Raw genomic sequence first — 20544 nt, forward strand, 5'->3', positions numbered from 1 at the left:
TGAACTAGCACCAACAGATAGCGCACGTGTACATTGAGGGATGCGCTTTGCGTGTGCATTTGTTTTTCGGTATATAAACATTGAGGATATACGTAGTGTATTAGTATATAAATACTCTTAAAAACAACTAAAATGGCAAATTTTTGTTATGTTCCTATAGGTATGTAAAAACCAGGGAAAGCTTTTTTTTCTTCAATCAGGTCCCGAAATATTCTGAATATATGCTTTAAACCTTAAAAATATAAGTAATTAAATTGCGCCTCGAAAGTGCTAGCTATTAAATAAAAGTAACTACTTCAGGTAAGGAATTGTTGACTACAGTTTCATTTTGGAAGAGGAAAAAGAAAAATTAATGAAGAACATATGCAACCTCGACAGAGTGCTATGTTAGCTTAGATTATATGCAGTAGTTGTAGTAGTCTCCGAATTTTACGCCTGCAGTAAACTCTCGATAAACTGGGATGTTTATTATCCAGGACGATCCGTAGTGGAATCCATTTCGTGAATAATGTTTTTAATGTACTTTACCCTAATTATTAAAACCATGTTTTAACTTCAAATTTTCAAAATCATCCTACATAGTATTCAAAACTGCATGTCCTTAACCTACAAAACGTACGACCAATCGTGATACTACTGCGATCATATTATATCATCGTATTAAAAATTGCATTTGATCTTTCTGCAACTACAGAAAAAATACAAGGAATTCAATCTCGATAGTCCCTTCCCTATAAAAAAAACCACATGGGTGGCTGCATATCCTGTTTTTAGCGTACGGTTCGTAAATAGTAATGATTAAAGATGATATTCACCTTCGACATAGTTCCTATTTTTTTATTCGTGCACCTCGTTCTCAAAGTTCTCGTTTAGGTTCATGAACATTCAATTTACTCGTATCTACATTCTGCATACTGTAGATTTCCCCACCCATCTCTTAAGGGGAACCGCTCAATATTATACAGGTTTACGTTATTATTTATTGTAAATTAAACTAAATTATGAAGTAAGAAAATACTGAATTATATTAAATTTTACTAGGTATAATTGTAAATATAATTTTGACACGGACAGAAAATCAACAAGCGGAAAAACGTAATCAACTGTAGCATATGACATAACATAGCCCTACAACATGTCGCCGCATGGAACGCTCCTGCCATCTAGCGGCAAAACTTCGCATAAGATATCCCTATAGGCTACAAATATTGTGACGGAAGAAATGCAGGCAGTCAGTCTAAACCAGCCATGGCGAGAACGTGACTCGCGAGACATTGTGGCTCGCAGTGATAACTGTGCATTTCGCTTGCTTCTAACCTCCGTCAACCCCCACCCTCTCTCTCACTGGAGTCAAACTCCGTTCCATTTGTATTTGTCTCTGACCTGCGAGTGGCATATGTCTCTCTCGAAACCATGTACGAAAGTTCCAAGTAGGATGGGAGGACGCATTTTTTTGCTGTCAATATGATGAGAATATTAAATGTATGATTTGTTCACAAGTATTACGAGGAAAACGGTTGTATAACATAAAACGGCATTATATTACATGTTACTGATGGAACATTAAAAGGTTGTGTTATTGTTGTTATCATCATCATCATCATCATCATCATCATTATCATCTCTGTACATCGACCCTTTTTCAGCAGATGTACGAATAATGCGGTTAGATCTTCAATTCAAACTCACAGATTTACAATGTGATGTTAAATGAAAGCTAGATGTAAGGACTTGACAAATGTTGAACTTTTCAAATCTTTGCCAAAAAATAAATATCCGAAGCTTCGTTCTTTCGTTGCTCTGTTGAAGCCATGTTCGCTACAACTTACGTTTGTGAAAAATTATTTTCAACAATGAAAATTGTAAAAACCAAATATAGATCACGACTGACAGACAAATACCTTCGTGATCAACTACGACTGGCAGTAAGTGACATAATTCCTGATTTTTAATCTCTGTCGCAGAGACATTCTGAAGACGGTTAATTTTAGGTTGTGATAATGTGTCCCATGCTTTCTTGCTCATTTATTTGTTCGTTACACGTACTAAACATTAGTTTGTAGCCTTATACTGTATAAAATTATATTTAAGTTCTTGACGTAAGGAAAATGAAACTCCGTTGATGTCAGACAGTTGCTTCACTTCCCCTTCGGGTGTCCGCCTCCCTCCATAGGTGCTATGCACGTTGCAGGTTACACAGTGGCTCGGCGCACCATCGCATTTTCGCCACGGCTGGTCTAAACTAAAGCAATATTATGAAGAATAATTACACCATGTGGTGTTGTGAGCTGGCTGCCGTTAAGTCCCTCTGGTGTTTAGGTGAAGAGAGGGGGAAACGAGATCATGGAAAAGAGAGTCGAAGATTTAGGGGTGATGTGATAAATAAAGAAGATAAATAAAGTATAAGTTTATTTTAAAAAAGAAAGGAAATGTTAGGGTAGGAGGAACAGGAGAGCCGAGGTTGATATTGGTGTTTTAGAAGTTCGTTCTGGAACTTGAATTTGGAAGATGCTTAGGATACAACGATTATAAGGTAGATGGGAAGATAAGTGTAACGGGAGTGTCTTGAGTACAAGGGCGTTACACAAGGGGGGGTGGTTACCGGATTTAAATCCCCCTTTGAACTTTATAAAAAAATTACATATATTTCAATATATTTGGTTGTTTCCATGGATTTTCCTGCTATATACAAATAACTATTGAGTGTATAATAATAATAATAATAATAATAATAATAATAATAATAATAATAATGGTTTATTTTTACTGGCAGAGTTAAGGCCATTCGGCCTTCTCTTCCACTCAACCAGAATGATAAAAAATTACTACAATGCTGTGAATATAACATGATTAATACAATACAATACAATACAATTCAAAGCAATACAATACTACAATATAAGACAATATAATACATAATTAATATAATACAATCACAATTCTTTTCATCTTCACAACACCAATAATATAATTATGTAATAATAATAATAATAATAATAATAATAATAATAATAATAATAATAATAATAATAATAATAATAGTAATGATAGCCATACCTAAATTAAATTAAATTATTAAACTCGATCTTATAACTTCAATTTGATTGCACCCGTAAGAAATCGTTTAGCCTTTTCTTGAAAGTGGTTATTGTCTGGTAGCCCCTAATCTTCTGAGGTAGAGAATTCCATTCACGGGGGACTGAGACAGTAAAAGAGGATGAATGGTGGGATGTTCTATGGGCAGGAATTGCTAGGATTTGGCTCTCCTGTGACCTGGTGTTTAGATTGTGATTGGAGGATAAGTAGTTAAACCGGGAACGAAGATAATTTGGAGTAGAAGTGTGGAGAACTCGAAACAGAAGAGACAGCGAATGAAGTGTTCTACGGTTACTAAGTTACAGCCAGGATAAAGATTTGAACGAGGGTGTAATGTGGTCAAATTTGTGAGCATTACTATATATATATATATATATATATATATATATATATATATATATATATATATATATATATATTATTGTGTAAGTGTAATAATGACACGATCATTTTTTGGTATACGAAATTAAACACAAGTTAAAGTGTGTTAAAAATTGGATGGCTGTGAAAAAATTACGCTTCAAAGAATTTAGTAGTATTTATTTATTTAACCTGGTAGAGATAAAGCCGTCAGGTCTTCTCTGCCCCTCTACCAGGGGATTTCAACTAAAGTATGAAGAATAAAATTACAATTAGTATTAAATTTACAATTACAGTTACAATAAAAATCAAAGTACGAAAAGATTACCTGACTAATGAAAGCTAGATAATTTATCATAGAAGAACGAAGAATATTTTACATTTACTGAATCACAAATTAAACATAGAATAACAAAATTGTATAGTGATTAAATTACCGGATATTGAAATATTTTGTGATAGATTAAGAGAACTATTTACAAGAAACCATGTCTAAACGAGTCTCAATTACTGACCAAGTGCCTAGTAAGTTGCGTTTGAATTCAATTTTATTTCGACAGTCCCTGATGCTAACAGGTAGTGAATTCCAGAGTCTTGGCAGGGTTATTGTGAAAGAGGATTAGTATGTGGAGGTGCGATGGTTATGGTTTATGAGGTTATTCATTAATATGTTCTATTAGAACATGCTATAATATTTATTTATGTACAAGGTGGCTCAGTTAACTCTTTCATCTCCGATAGCGTGTGAAATATTTCAGATATACGCAAACCGACAATTACAAGTTAAATTACATCGAAGAGGACATCTGATACACGTAAAGTTTTTCTTTTTCGTACATAATAGTACATTATGCAACGAGCCTATAATGGTAGTAATCCAGACGCGAGTATGTTTATGAAACGAGCGCAAGATAGTTTCATAATTTTCATACGAGCGTCTTAATTACCATTATAGGCAAGTTTCATACGACTTTTTATGCTCGACCGTATTTCTAACTTGAAAATATTCATAAGTATTCATGTTATTTTTATGTGAGTGAGGAACGGAACTGACCTTGTGCAATAGCCTACCTCATAATTGTGAGATGTGCGCAGACGCGAAAGTATTGATTTTTTCCGAGAAACAAAGTCGACGACCTTGATATGTCTAGAGAGTAATATAAACATTAATCTTGATATAACCTTGAAATTTAATTCGACATTGAAAAACGAGATGACAAATTGAATTTATTTGAATATTATTTACAATTAACGCTAATTATTATAGTAACAGAACATAACCTTCTGCGACAGTATTGGATTTCCAGCCTCCGTGACGTTTCGCTAGTTGTCTTTCGATTGCATATCCGAGAATAATCGATACTTGCGCTTTCATATTGCTACAATAGTGCTTTCTGATTGGTGGAAAACCTGAACTTTAATGAATAGGTGTACTTTAATGAGGTCCATTAAAGGGCTGCTACCAGGTGTATAATTACTACATTTCGGCTTGGTCGAGCATAAAATAATTTTCAAGATATTAAAGTCAACTTTCTTTTTTTTCAATGGGAACCAACTATGTTTTGTATTGCAAAATATTGCGTTAGCTCTGTCTAATAACAACTGGCTATTTGAATAATTTAATAATAATTTAATAACTTTGAGCTTTTCTACAAACTAAAACAAAATTCGCAGTCCTATCTCAATTTTACTATCTTTAGTGATTTTTTAAAAGCCCGACAATCATTTGGAGTATCCCTGTATATTATTCAACCAACACCTCAGACTGATTTGAGTGTTTTTTTATTATGGACCTGTTTAATATTTATTTCATATAATCATTTCACGATGTGATGGCTAAGACAACGTGTATTTCTTCCAAAAAAAGGTTAATCTTTACAGTTTAAACTATGGAAGGCAGTAGAATAACAAGTTAGATAAACGCTGTCGATGCATATCCACTTCAGTAATGTTTGCAGCTGTCAGATTTTGAGTTCGTCGTTCAGATCTGCCCACCTAGCAAGCACGAGCTAACTTTTCTTCTGCTTTAGAACAGACTTTCTGCATATTAGGCTGATTCCTTTCTTAGCCAAAAAATAAATTATGGCTGAAATTAACAAAAATACTGCGGCGAGGACCAGTAGCACATCCAGCAACAGATACTGGTACCAGTAGAGCTCCGTCGACGCAGGACGCAGATGTGGTGCACCCTTGTGTCTGAGAACGTACTCCGTCCAGAACACGGCGCGGTCTAGCGGTAACTCGGGCTGGTCATTTGCTATAGCTGACAGTTTCTTCATGTTCGTTACATAACTGTGAACAAAAAAGTTTATGCTAATTAAAAACATATTTCATAACTATCTAAATATGGGCTAGCCTATTCCATCTCAAATCGACCGAAATATAGAGAAAATTGACCTTGCAATTTTTAAATACAATGGAACTTTTTCTGTCCGTTGACAACTGTGATACAATGCTTTGTGCAAAGTTTGAGGCATCAGAACTTCAAAGTGTTTAAATTAAAAATATTTAAATTTATCGTATTTTCATAAAATTAGCAACTTTAAACTGTTGTGGCTCCGAAACCCTTTCACCCAATGATCAAAATCATGGTTTATTTTGATGCTGAGAAATTAAAGTTTATATTGACATGTAAACAGTTTTTCTTACTTTTTATGGAAATGGAGAAATTTAGATTTTTCTTCATTAAGACGCCTTTGCCCACGAAAAAAAATATTTTCAAAATATATGGTTAGATTCCGCATTGAAAGTACAAATAAACACATATTTTTACTGGTGCACCGTTGATAAGAAAGTATTGAAAATATCAAATAAAGAAAATAAATGGTACGCGCGTGAACTAACCAGCTGACTGTGAGGCGGGAGCTAGCCGAGACAAGCAAGGCCAGGAGACATAAACACGTGATGTTTCGTCTAGTAGCACATAGCTGGGCTAGCTTTATCACAAGTTTTCATAAACACAGGAGTAAAATGACGCCCAACGCTCGCTTATCTTCATCTCTCGGCCAGTGCGTGCGGTACTGCGCCGTTCAAGTCCAGGCGTGTGAAAATAATTTATTTAATACCCTCGAAACTTATTGCCGAGCCACTAAGCAAACAATGCCGAATCCCTCTTAATAATGCAAGATTTTTTCTCAATATTTTTTACATTTTTACAAATGGACAAAAAGTCTAAAAGTAAGTAAAATCAGATTATCTATCTCTCTGTATAGAATAGAAATAAGGATTACTTCTTATCATAACGTACCAAATGTCAGCTTCAAAATGAGCTCCCGTTCAATGTTCTGCAGTAAATGGTTCCAGAGTTCTGAGCGCTGAAAGAGGCTTGTTTTTATAAAATACGCTAAATTTGTCGCTCAATAGTACGAAAACCGTTTGACTTTCGATAGTATATTTTTGAAAATGCACTCTTCTCAGCACCTTGTATAAATGGGAAAAAATTAGAGTATAAAAAATGCGAGTTTTTTTACTGATCGATTTCATATGGAATAGCCCATATAAGTACATCCGTCCACTATCTGTGTGCTCGTCGTGAGTCCTACATGTGGAGCTATCTACTTGCGTATGTATATAATTAATTATATATAGGCTTATAGATAACTCTGGATTTAGTGCACTCTCTTATAATCATTGAGGGAAGTGAGAAAAAAACTAGAGGCAGTATGCTACTCCAAGATTTTCCCCTGGCATACCTCGATTTAAAAAGGCATACCCCCTATGCGGTAGCTGCCACCAGTCTTGAAATAAATTTGTTCGTAACATCTCTCGAATACGCTCCGCTTACAAGTAAACCTTCAGTTTGTACCTTGCAGTTTATTGTGTAATGTTATGTGCAGTGAGCTTAAGATGAACCCAGTGAATATAATGATTAAAATTTTGGATAAACTAAATGAAGGGGGTTATAAGGAGACAGTGAAATGTCGCGGAAGGAACTTGAAATTGTTGATGATATATATGACTTATTAAAGAGTTATGAATCGGAAGCAGTTGAAGATGAACCATGAAATAATTACAATGTCATGCCTCATGTATGAGAATGGGAGACTGAAAAAACAAATACTATGTCAGAAGAGGAATTAAGTACTCCACAAAGTTCCGGTTCTCAATACGCTCCGTCCCCTCCCAAAACATCCCGAGTCATTGAATTTCAAGAAAAATGTGAAGTAACAGAGTATTGGATTCTGCCAGGTGTACCGACAAACAAAAAGAAAACGTTTAACCATAGGTCATGGAGCAGTATGAAGCATAAATTCACTTGGTTAACACACGAAAGTCAACTGTCAAAAGATTGCAACTCATAAATCATATTTGGTGGTATGATTTTGGACAGTTTGGACATGTACAATGATGATCAAGTGTTTAATACAGACGAATGTGGTTCCATAAGGAAATGCCTTTCGGCAGAACATTAGAACGTCAAGGAACCAGTAAAGTGTGCGGTGTCGTGCAATCCAAGGGGGCAACTACACATTCCTACACTATGACGCCGGTGGTTTCTAAAGCTGAAAAACTGATGCCAAAGTTACTACTTATTCTCCAAGAACCGAAAGGTGTAAGTCAAAGAGTTGCGGAACGCATTTTCCAGAGTGACAACCTTGTAGTAAAATGGACTTCGTCGGGAAAAATGACCAAAAAATATGGATACAATTCTTACGAGAAATATTCCTTCCTAATTCTGCAACTTGCAATCTTCTGCTGTTGGACTCGTATGGTGTCCACTGCGACGAAAATACAATTAAGCAACTGTTAGAAGAAGGGGACTATGGTCTTGAAAACTAGTAGTTAAAATCATACCACCAAATACGACTTATGAGTAGCAATCTTTGGACAGGTACTTTTTTCGAATGTATAAGCATATGATTTGACACATTTCTCATAATGTAGATTTTGATGATTCATCTGATACATTACAACAACGCAACAATATACTGAAACTACAGTCGCTTGTTTAACAGAAGTTTCCTTCTCCACGATTCCAACAGGCGCATGGGTATGGTTGGGTGTTAGCTGAATTGGGATCCAGAAGTGGACAACGTTTTCAAAACACTACAGAGTACTGTAACCGAAATGTATAAAGAATATGTACGATATGTGCAAAATCAGCCGGTATAAAGTGCGGGTGGTGTACTGACAATATGTGTTTCCAACATTTTGCATTAGCTATCACTGTTGTGCGACAAATGTTTCTGGATAAAACAAATCAGATTCTGGAATACGATGCGTTAAGTAACATGATGACCACATCATCGTTTTCCTTCTTATGCATTAATCGCTAGTTGAAGGTATGTTTCTCGCTGCTTGAAGCCTCGTGTTCTGCGCTGTGTATCGCACTTGATAATTGCAGTCGAGTTACGAAATTTTAGGATTATTCATATTTTATTATGCTGATTCCAAAAATATAAGTTTCATTTGCATTGTTTTTTACCTCAGGTGAAGGTTTACTTGTTAGCATTGATTTTAGATTGTACTATGTTCCACATTCCATGTACTATTCATTAATCAAATACTGCTAAAAGTTGTAAGTGATGTCGTGAGTGGGTTTTGTATGCATCGGTCTACAATTCGACACCTATCTTGTGCCCAAAATTGAATAGCCTATCTTTCCTCTCAATTTCATAACCAAACAGGCTATCCGTGCGATTACAGAATAGTGATTAGAACAATGAGATTTGAAACGACGATTCTCACTAATTTTCGTGTTGTCTCACTGTTCATGATAATTATCACGTGTGTGGCGACGGATTGTCCAAGTGTTCTGTTTTCGTAGCGAATTGGTTCGTCATTCGTTAAAGAAACGACACCGTTACGCAATCTTAATGTAGCAATGAACTCATGAACATTACAAAGTTGTTTATAAAATTCTGCAAAACTGTTGATTTTCGCTAGCAAAAGCCGTATTACAGCCAGAAACTCTTTTCTGGAAGGATTTTTATTACAGAACTCGCCAAAATTCAATAACATGATATTTTTATTTATTTACTAGCCGTACCCGTGCGCTCCGCTGCACCTGTTAGAAATAAATATAAAGTAATTACATAATTAAAATAGGACATTTGATCCAAGGAACAACTTTTACAACAGCGCAAGATAATCTGCTTCGCTCATTACCCAATTTTTTTTGCATTGCATTTATTGCATATATATTTTATGTATTTTAACACGATTCAATTGAGCATAGTTAAAATTTGAATTATAAAATAATGGATTGTTAAGCTAACGTACTATTACTGCATACTAAATCAATACACTCTCGTTGTTCGTTAATTCTCTGAGATAAAAATGAATGTATACATAAAAATTATTTTAGGAAATACATGAAATGAATGTACAGAATAGCCTATCAAGTTTTCTGTGCATAAGAAGCTATTTTAATCTTACCTGTCCTCAATTCACTCAGACATTACTGTAATAACATTATAGCATTATGTCCATCTAGAGAAACTACACTTTCCAATGGTGAAATAATAATTAATTATACAAATCGGTTAATTTAGCTTCCGATATTACTTCATACAAACACAGAAACATTCCCTGTAGGCTATGTTTAATAGCTTTCGATTGTTGATGTCCAAGGCCCCTGTTTCTATTGTTGTTGTCCAAGGCCCCTTATAGACGAAGTCATTTGTTCTTAATTCATTGCACCGTCTTAGATGGCGTTATTTTAATTTTAAAACTCATTTATCTCATTAAATATCAGTCCTATCAAAATTTTGCCTGGAACAAAACTTATCGAAAATCATTTTTAAAGAAACTTTTGTAATGTAACCTTTTTCACAAAAATCAATAATAAGCTAGATATTTCGATTTATTTAATTCAGGCCCCCTTATAACCCCCCTTTTAAATAAAGTATTTTGAATGCCATATAGCCTAAAATCTAAGTTACAACGAACTTAATTTATATACCAATTTTAATATAAATCGGTTCAGCCATTATCGCGTGAAAAGGTAACAAACATACAGACAGACATACAAATAAAAATTTCAAAAATGCGATTTTCGGTTTCAGGGTAGTTAATTATATATGTTAGGACCAATTATTTTTGGGAAATCGAAAATTACCAGAAAAATTTCGGCTACAGATTTATTATTAGTATAGATTTATTTATTTATTTATTTATTTATTTATTTATTTATTTATTTATTTATTTATTTATTTATTTATTTATTTATTTATTTATTTATTTAATACTTTACACTTGAGCTACATTAGGCATTGCAGCCCGAAAGAGCAGAAGCTCGTGCTCGGGCGCAGTTCAGATCAGTTATACAAAATATATCACAAAATTAAGAGAGTTCATTGAGCACAATAACATTAATAAATGGTAAAATAATACAGCATGTAATAATAGGGTCTATATACAAATAGAAAATATAAATTACATAAATGTTAGAGTATCAATTTTTAACTCAATTAGCTTAAACAATTAAATAATTAATCTGATTTGTTTCTTAAATCTATGTGTGTTAAGTGTACTTAGCTCAGGGTAAGCTCTAATTAATTCATTATATATTTTGGGTCCAAAACTTCTGCTGTGTTTTAATCCAGCAGTTGTGTGGCATTTGGGAGTATTTAGAAAGAAACTGTAGTTTTGTCTCGTATGGTATTCGTGAGGATCAAATTTAAATTTATTGTGGTTTTTATGGAAGTAAATCAGCAATGTTTGTTTATAAATTTGTTCTAAATTTGATACACCAAGTTCCTGAAATATTAATTTCGTTGGGTAATCAAAAGGTTTATATAGACAAATTTTGATCATTCTTTTTTGGAGCAAATTTAAAGGATGGAGAGTCGATTTTGCCATTCCTCCCCAACCTAAGATACCATACTGAATTATTGATTGAAACAGAGCTAAGTACATAGTACGCAGAACATAAACAGGCAAATAAGAGCGTAGAATGGAAAATTTGTGGATTGTTTTACGCAATCTGTTACACAGGAAGGAGATATGCTTGTCCCATTTTAAATGTTGGTCAATAATAATGCCTAAATATTTAACTTTTTTTTTTTTTTCGTTGTTGGTAACTCTATAGCATTTATTAGATGCTTTATGATTGTGTTAACAGATGGAGTTACATGTCAACAATGTGACTCTGAAACGTGTGTTCAGATTATTGCCCAGCAACAGTCCTGTCGTATTTTTATATTGTGATGATTGGTTAATTAATATTAACCCGGCACACTCACAATCACACTCACATTCATACAAATTTCCAGACTCTAGACACCCAGGGAATTCCTCTTCTTCAAGAAAAATTCACCGAGAGCCTAGCCCGGGAATCGAACCCGGGACCTCCTGATCTGGAAGCCAGCATGCTGACCAACAGACGACGGAGGCAAATATTTAACTTGTGACATGAAACAAAATTACCACGACATAATTTCTCCTGTGTAAACCTGGCCTAATGCAAACCGGACCTTGAGTTTTGGACACGCTTGAATATGAAGTCTACAGTCTTAGTCTTCATATATGTTATGGTGATGTTGGTGCTGCTGTTGACAATGATCGATACTTTGTACCTTTGATTGTAGAGGATTTCCCTTATGTTCTTAATGACGTTCTCCTTTGTCAGTAACAAGGGATCAAGCTTAATAGCTGCCCCCTTCGCTACAAGCTTGTGGATGTTTGTTCTCTGGTCGAGAAGGAATGGAATCCCCAGCACAGGAACTCCTCGATACACAGCCTCGATAACGCTGTTTATTCCTCCGTGGCTTATAAACAATCTGATTTTCGGATGAGCTATGAAAAATGAAGTACATGAAATATCAATTGAAAGGGTGAGAATGATATAGTACAAAGCCACATTTTTATCAAAAACTGTTTTTTGTTCGAGTTCATTTTATTTTTACTAACATTTCTAATATTAACCTGGGTATACCTTTGGATTAAAAGGAAACACCGTTAGCTATCCCCTCCCGCGACTGGACTTCGATGATACTGGCGTAAAATACAAACAAATCACTTTACTAGGTATAGGAGGGAAGAAAAGTAGTTCATCCATTTACGTAAAGTAGGAAATATCGCGATTTTGAGTTTGATAATTTTCGTTAGGTTTTTCTTTAGTCAAAATACAGTACAGTATTAACAATAAGTGTTTTTACTCACGAAATGAACTATCCATTCAGACGTATTCATTATGCAGTGTACATTATACTGTCTACAGCACATTAGCGTACAATATAGAGAATGAAGTTAAATTGCAAAATAATCATAATATGGATATTTAAACACAATTTTGAAAATGGTGGCCGTTCATTTCGATACAGGCTTCAGTTCTTTTTTACATATTATCGCGCTATAGACTATTGTACCTAATTCCAATTACCAGTTTCGTCCTTCGTACTAATAACTCATGTTGAAATAATTCTGTACCTACTCTATAAAAGAGTGCCTTACGTACTGTAAATTCAATCTTCACTTCTGCCCGATCCGAAAAGATAAAATTACTCAGACATAGTATCTACTGTCCGTCCAAGAGTTTTGTCGCAGGGTTGTAGAAAGGAGGGAAATCACGTGATAATTAATTAACGAGGCCCTTTTATTTAAGTTATTTTAAACAATTGTATAATATTACATAGACGTCCAATTCCTAACAGAAATTAATGTTTTCAGAAAAGAGCTAAGACAGCCCAGCCACTAGCCTTTACAGAGGGCTAGCAGAAGCGGGTGGGGGAAACCAGGATGCGATGTAGGCAAACGGACGACAGTATCTGTGCAAAAATATGATTCAATATTGAAAGCTCTTTCATCATTGGAAAACGCGAATATATTTCTGGAACATACTATACTCGCTCAGTACTGTTTGTGTTCACTATGATCGTAAGGCGACTTTGACTGTATACCCTTGGTTGTGTGTGGAGAACGGTTGAAAGTTTACTAGTAGAGGGGGTGGGAGTGAAGTACATTCAAAAGCTCAGGTACAATAAAAATTGAAGTAAAAATAAAATGATGTCGCTGTATAATAAAATATTATAAAATTTATTCAGCAAATAACAGGAATACACTCTGAAGAAATTATGATACCGCACCTAATAACACTGGTTCCACGCTCTAGTTATAAGTATATCCAAAAATATCATCAATATCACAAAGACTGTTAGAATATTCGAACGTAGCATACCTAAAATGTCGCTTTGTGGCAACCACTTCTTTATTAAGACATTAGACGTCTTATTCGGAAGATGGTCCGACTCGTACTTCCACACAACTCTTTGAGGCAGTTCAGCGAACGCATCAACAAAAGTTCGGATCGTCTGTTCCGACAACGAATCGCTCCGAACTAAGGTCCCGAAGCTGAAATAGATAAAACCTTCCTTCGCTCCGTTCAAAAATAATTGGAGATCCTGAAAAACACAAATATCTTTATTATTGCTTTTCCTTGTAATTAGGCCTACTTGCTTACATTTCAGTAGCAGCATAATATTGTCATCAGTAGACTTCGTGGAATTGCCACGAGAATCGCAAGGTTTACTGCGCACGCGGTATAGACTGTATGAGAAAGGGGCGTGCAAAGGATGGAGTATGCCTCTGATGTAAACACTGAACAGTATACTGCGGTTACAATAAAACCTGTATCCTGCATTCAAGAAATATAATGAATGATCATTGAAGTAGGAAATGTCTAGGCCTACATATGTAAATACACAATTATTTTATAGTGAGATATATTAACTCTTAAAATTTAATGTAAGAAGCATCATTCTTGAATATGTGCATTGCAGTGATGAGTTACGTACATTTTGAGCGACTGCAAAGTAATCTCCTCCGATGGTCACTTAAACAGTTTTTATATTGGGAAATGTACGTTCAACATCACACGATGTAATACGTGCATATTTGAAGAACGGAAAGTCACTACTTTTTAGTACACCAACTTCAGACGTCTAGTCGTGACCTGATAGTACATCATTTATAATACGAAGTTGTGAATAGGCAGAATTTTTAGCAATAATGTTTCTCAACTTACATTTCACTTTTTCTGAAATTAGTGAATTGTTATTTTGGATAACGGTTTGTGATACTTTATCCACTATATTAAGGGCTTCTGAGAGTTGTAGTTTAGACGATTCTAACAGGGTGATGCTTTTGGACACGATTTTAAAATTAGAGTCAGTGAACACAATATCTTCCAATAGCTGTTCAGAAGGCAATGATTTTACAGCTGCAACAGCGGAACTGTCTGTGCTATCCAATGCATCAATTACCTCCATTATTTTACTGTAATGTTCTGCATAATTCTTGTCTGCACTGAAAAAATGTTAAGCTTTGACTATTCCAACCACAGTAATGCAAAAACAAGTGCTTACATAGGTATACATTAGCTGTAGCTGCTCTACCTATTTGGACCGGTCACAACTCTTAACATGAACTGCTTATACTACGAGACCGGGCGGTCGCCCACCTCCTCTATACTATCGTACATCGGCAACCTGATAGCATGCTGCGTGTGGCAATTCAACGAAGTCTAGTCATAAGTTTTTATTTAAATTGTTTGTAGGCCTAATAGTTTTTGGAAGAACGACACATAATGGGTGTAAAGTGTGCAGTGATATTGTACTGAGTGCAAATATTATGTAGATCACTTTCATTTGGTTTCCGCCACTATTTCCACTCTACACAATGACATTTTAGTTTACCTCAGGGCCGATCTTTGGCAAGAAGCCAGTTGCCTTAAAAACTGAGATACATTAAGAAGATTGAGAGAGAATAATTCCACAGGAAACAACAGTTTAAAAGCGTAATAATGTTATCTATAATTTCCTGTTTGCAAATAACTCTTCTAATTTAATTATATAATTAACGTTTTCTGAAGTAGGTATAGAATGTACTAAATTATTTATTTAAAGATACAATAACTATATTAGAAGTAGATTCAATTTAAATAAATTTGCTTTTTAACTCAAAAGAAAGAATGGCAGTAGAATATATATACACTAAAAATAAGCTACAAGCTAGGACGAAATAAATCAATTTGCTTCTCAAAAGAATATGGACAAAAATGTATATGTATCTATTTATTCACACTGCAAATGGGTAAATACCCGTTGGCAGTGGAAACTAATTACACTCAATAATGACAACTAATAATAAACACAATTAATAAAAATACAATTAATAATAAATTAGTTCGGAATATTTATTATATGTCTTTCTCGTGTTAAATTATATCGTACCTGGTTAACATGTTTCGGCCTGTTATAGGCATTCTTCAGAACTAGTTGTTGCTGGTCTTGGCGCCTTTTGTTTTGTTTCCTGTGGGGGTGTGTTTTTGTAGTGTAATGTGGAGTCAAAGAGTGTGTGTGTTCTGAAATTGAGTTGTGTGTTCAGAATTTCATTTGGATGTGTTTTTGTGTGTCTGTATATTTCCGAAGTGATATAGTGTTAAAAGTTGTGTAATCAAGATGTATAATAAAGTATTAATAATAATAATAATAATAATAATAATAATAATAATAATAATAATAATAATAATAATAATAATAATAAGGAACATCCTAAATTAAATGAAGCACGATCACTTAAAATAACATTTAAAGTAAATATAATTTGTATCTTAAACCCTAAATTCTAACTAAAACCCACGAGTAAGATATGTTGATACATGCACAAGTACCTTTCAGCACTACACTCATTTCGCTGTCAACTGACTCACTTCACTGGAACTACGACACATTTCACTGATACTATCCTGATTTCACTAACACTTCAAAAACATTTCACTGTTCCAATACTTTGCACTGCTACTATAAACTATACAGCTTCACTTACACAACACACTTCACTTACACAGCACACTTCTTCACTAATAGAACACTTCAAATAACAAAACATCAATTACACCTTTAAATAGTGTGTATAATATACTACCGTCTATTAGTAAAGTCCTTAAGTCTATTTTTAAATACATTTTTGGTTATTCGTAAAGCCTTTAGTAAGTCTGCAGGTAAAGCATTCCAGTCCCTGATAGTACGATTGAGAAAAGAAAACTTTCCAGTGTCCGTCTTTTCTTGTTTGAAGAAGACTCAGAGAAAATAGCAAAATGGAATGAAGAAAATGCTGATCTTTGCTCAAATGGAGTGAATTTTCTTTTTAATTTCCTCTGAGAAAATGATTTTCTATGCTCAACTACAGAAGTCATTGAATATCTCCTTGTCTTTCTGGAAGTAATGTTTTTGTTAAGATAATTTTTTCTTCTGTGAATATGATATGGAGATTCAAAAAATCCAGAATGAGTTTATAACCTGTTCGAGCCATGCTTGCTATCTTAACCATCTCTAACATGAGCTGTCAGAAACTAACTGCAAAATTGGGATCCTGAGAAGAGCTGCTTAAAAAGATTCACTCTTCTGGAAACACAAGTAGTTTAAATAGTAGTTACACAGAATGAATATTTCAGTGCATAAGTAGAATGAGTATTTTAATTCCTTAGAGTTTGTAAAAACAATTGCATTGTATTGTATTGTATTTATTTACATTCCATGGTGTTCGTACCTTACCATAGGTTAAGGGTGTTTGAGAATAAGGTGCTTAAAGAAAATATTTGGGGCTAAAGGCTGGTTCACAATAAACCGGGACCGGAAACGACAACGAGAACGAAAACGGAAATAATGTTAAAAATAAATGTATTTAAATGGGAGCATTCACAATTAACTATCGTGAATGCTCATATTTAAATACATTTATTTTAACATTATTTCCGTTCTCGATCTCGTTGTCGTTTTCATTCCCGGTTTATTGTGAATCAGCCTTTAGAGGAATGAAGCTACAGGAGAATGGAGAAAGTTACACAACACAGAACTGCACGCATTGTATTCTTCACCTGACATAATTAGGAACATTAAATCCAGACGTTTGAGATGGGCAGGGCATGTAGCACGTATGGGCGAATCCAGAAATGCATATAGAGTGTTAGTTGGGAGGCCGGAGGGAAAAGACCTTTAGGGAGGCCGAGACGTAGATGGGAAGATAATATTAAAATGGATTTGAGGGAGGTGGGATATGATGATAGAGAATGGATTAATCTTGCACAGGATAGGGACCGATGGCGGGCTTATGTGAGGGTGGCAATGAACCTTCGGGTTCCTTAAAGGCCAGTAAGGAAGTAAGTAAGGTATTCGTACATAACTTCACAGCTAGAATATGAAGCATGTCAGAAAAATCGTAATATTATTACAAAGTCTTAATTCATAGTCACAGTCTAATTGAAATACGTATATACGGAAAGGTTTTACAGTATACTAGTACAATAAAAGGGATTAGTAAATACAGGGTGGAAGTGAAATAACCTTGCATATTGAATGGGATAAAAGGGAATACGTAAATGAATAGAAAACCTATATTACATTTAGTGATTAGCTTAAATACACGGTTAACCTATAAAATGGCAAAACTTCATTTCTCACACTAGTTTATTAAACAGTGTCGGACTGTAAAGAAAACAACTATAGTAATGTCCATATTTTATATGTTGTACAATATTATAGTATTGTGTAATTTTGGTTAAATTTAATTTGTGCGAGATCGTGCGTATTTGCTTGGTTTCCGCACAAAACCAATCCGCGGAAAGTCTAAAATTCCACATTCAGTATTCCCAACCTAACACACATAACAATTTCCCTCTTCTTACCGCTTAAGTGACATTGATTTTACTGCTTTAGGCTTTTAACATATTATTTTTAGAGACGTTCAATATAGTAATAATTATAAATTGGAAACTTACCACTGCAATTTCACCTAAATTGCACTGTTAATTATTGTTTTTAAATATTTGCAAAAATTAAGTAAACTCTACAACTCCACTAAAGTTACTGCATTCGTGATGCAAGTAACATTAAGGAAGCCGTAAAAAAATGAACAAGATTCCAGACTCATCATAGATTGGAGGAAAAAAAAGACAGACGTATATATAACAATGTTGAAGATAAGATATTTTTGTTTTGCAAATTTGCCGTCATTGAACAGAAACCAAGATGGAGATTTCATTGCAACTAATTAGAAATTCCTCTTTCAGGTATGTAATAAACGATCTTCGCACAAAATAATGTACGATACACGAGCGGTATGTTTTCTTTCAATTCTCGGAAATTAAAAAAGCTCAACTACGTTTCGCTTTTTCAAACTTTTCATCGAACATGAAAACTTCAACATACCGCTCTTGTAACGCATGTTACTATTCTCACACTAGTTTATTAAACAGTGTCGGACTGTAAAGAAAACAACTATCGTAATGTCCATACTCTTGTGACTGAAGTATCTCTGTCAGCAGTGAAGGGATCTATAAAAATCCTAAGAAACCATCTCTGCACGTAAATAGATCGATCTCTTTCGTATGGCGATCTGCTCACTTAAGTTGGGTCTTGCAACTAGTGCTAAATAGACGACTGTGATCACCTAATAGCAAATAGATACCGTACTAGGAAATTGTATTTTATTTTTTCTGGAATTAATGATCTTTTGTTTAGTCGCCTTCAATTATTTATAATTGTGTTATTTCTTTTTCTTTTCCTTCTCCATTGTTTTTTTCTTTATTATAATTGTCTACCTATCATTTACTCAAAAAAAAACGACAACAATTTTTTTGGTAAGCTTTGTCTTCTAGGCAGCCTTCACTTGGTGGAAGCTGAATAAAATTCAAAATAATATGTTGTACAATATTATAGTATTGTGTAATTTTGGTTAAATTTAATGTTCCTACCAATTTTTTCTATTGTTCTATTAAAATTATAGGATATAATTATTTATTAACTTGTTGTATCCTTTAGGATACTTTGTGAATTTAAGGGTTAATTAGAAAATTAAGTTTGAAGTTTTAGCAGTTCGGTAACATCGCCGCTAACAGACTCTACTCGTGATACAGATGTAAGAGGTCAACGAACTCGGTGTGTATCGGTAGGTGAGCTGCTCTCTGCCAAGACCTTGCCACTCGCTCGCATCGTGCAACGGCTTGAATTTAAAGGTTTTTAAAATTAAATTTACACGAAAACCGTTCACGCTATTGAAATACGCCAGAGGGATAAATTATTATTTATTTGATTTCTTATCGATATAGACAAAATTTGTATTGTATTGTATTGTATTGTATTTATTAACATTCCATGGTATTCATACATTGCTTACGGTCCACACCTGTGGAGTAACGGTCAGCGCGTCTGGCCGCGAAACCAGGTGGCCCGGGTTCGAATCCCGGTCGGGACAAGTTACCTGGTTGAGGTTTTTCCCGGGGTTTTCCCTCAACCCAATACGAGAAAATGCTGGGTAACTTTCGGTGTTGGACCCCGAACTCATTTCACCGGCATTATCACCATTTCATTCAGACGCTAAATAACCTAGATGTTGATACAACGTCGTAAAATAACCCAATAAAATAAAATAAATAAAAAATACATTTTTTACAGCTAGAATATGGAACAAGCAAAAAAACTTAATACTATTATAAAGTCTTAATTTATAGTCAGAGTCTAGATGAAATATATACAGACGAGATTTACAATATAGTCTACTAGTACAACACAAAGTTTTAGTATCAATTTCATGAAGTGTTATTGAATGTCATGAATTCACCTACAGAATAGAAGGCGTGAGAAATTAGGTACTTCTTTAATTTGACCCTAAATAATTTTATGTTTTGAGTTTCATTTTTTATATCGATAGGGAGGCTATTAAAAAATTTTACTGCCATATAACGCACTCCTTTTTGATAGCAGGATCATACTCGTAATAGGTACCGAATAAGAGGTTTTAAACATTTGGGGGAAAAAAAAAAACATTTTTTTCTCAAAAACTATTAACTTTCCACCAATATGATAAGGTAGGTGTCCCTGATATGGCCATGCTAAGGTTTGAGAGTTTTTCTAGCCGCCATTTTGAAAAAAAATGTAAACCACTTTTTTCTTACTCGTTCTCAGTCTAATGGACTTTCTTAAAACAATTTCCTTTCCCCATAAAAACAGCTTTATGTATCCAAAAAGTCCCAAATTCCAAAAGTCTACCTAGTGGCCATATCAGGAACATGTGCACATGATATGGCCACCCTTGTTCCATGTTCTACAAATCGTGCTTGTTTTCAGTTTGATAGCGCAATTGTGTTAA

General features: G+C 34.4%; 1 protein-coding gene across 1 annotated transcript in view; it reads right to left on the reverse strand.

Moving 5' to 3' along the window:
* Window positions 1-5465: 5465 nt before the first annotated feature.
* Window positions 5466-20544, reverse strand: part of LOC138695990 (UDP-glucosyltransferase 2-like) — a 20524-nt gene continuing 5445 nt past the window's right edge. Inside the window, exons 3-5 of the mRNA XM_069820479.1 lie at window positions 13577-13799; window positions 11976-12195; window positions 5466-5748 (exon numbers count right to left, since the gene is read on the reverse strand). Of these exons, the coding sequence (XP_069676580.1) occupies window positions 5466-5748; window positions 11976-12195; window positions 13577-13799 (726 nt within the window). The remainder of the gene's footprint in view (window positions 5749-11975; window positions 12196-13576; window positions 13800-20544) is intronic.

This window comes from Periplaneta americana, chromosome 1, assembly GCF_040183065.1.
Source record: "Periplaneta americana isolate PAMFEO1 chromosome 1, P.americana_PAMFEO1_priV1, whole genome shotgun sequence".
NCBI classification, from domain to species: Eukaryota; Metazoa; Arthropoda; class Insecta; order Blattodea; family Blattidae; genus Periplaneta; species Periplaneta americana.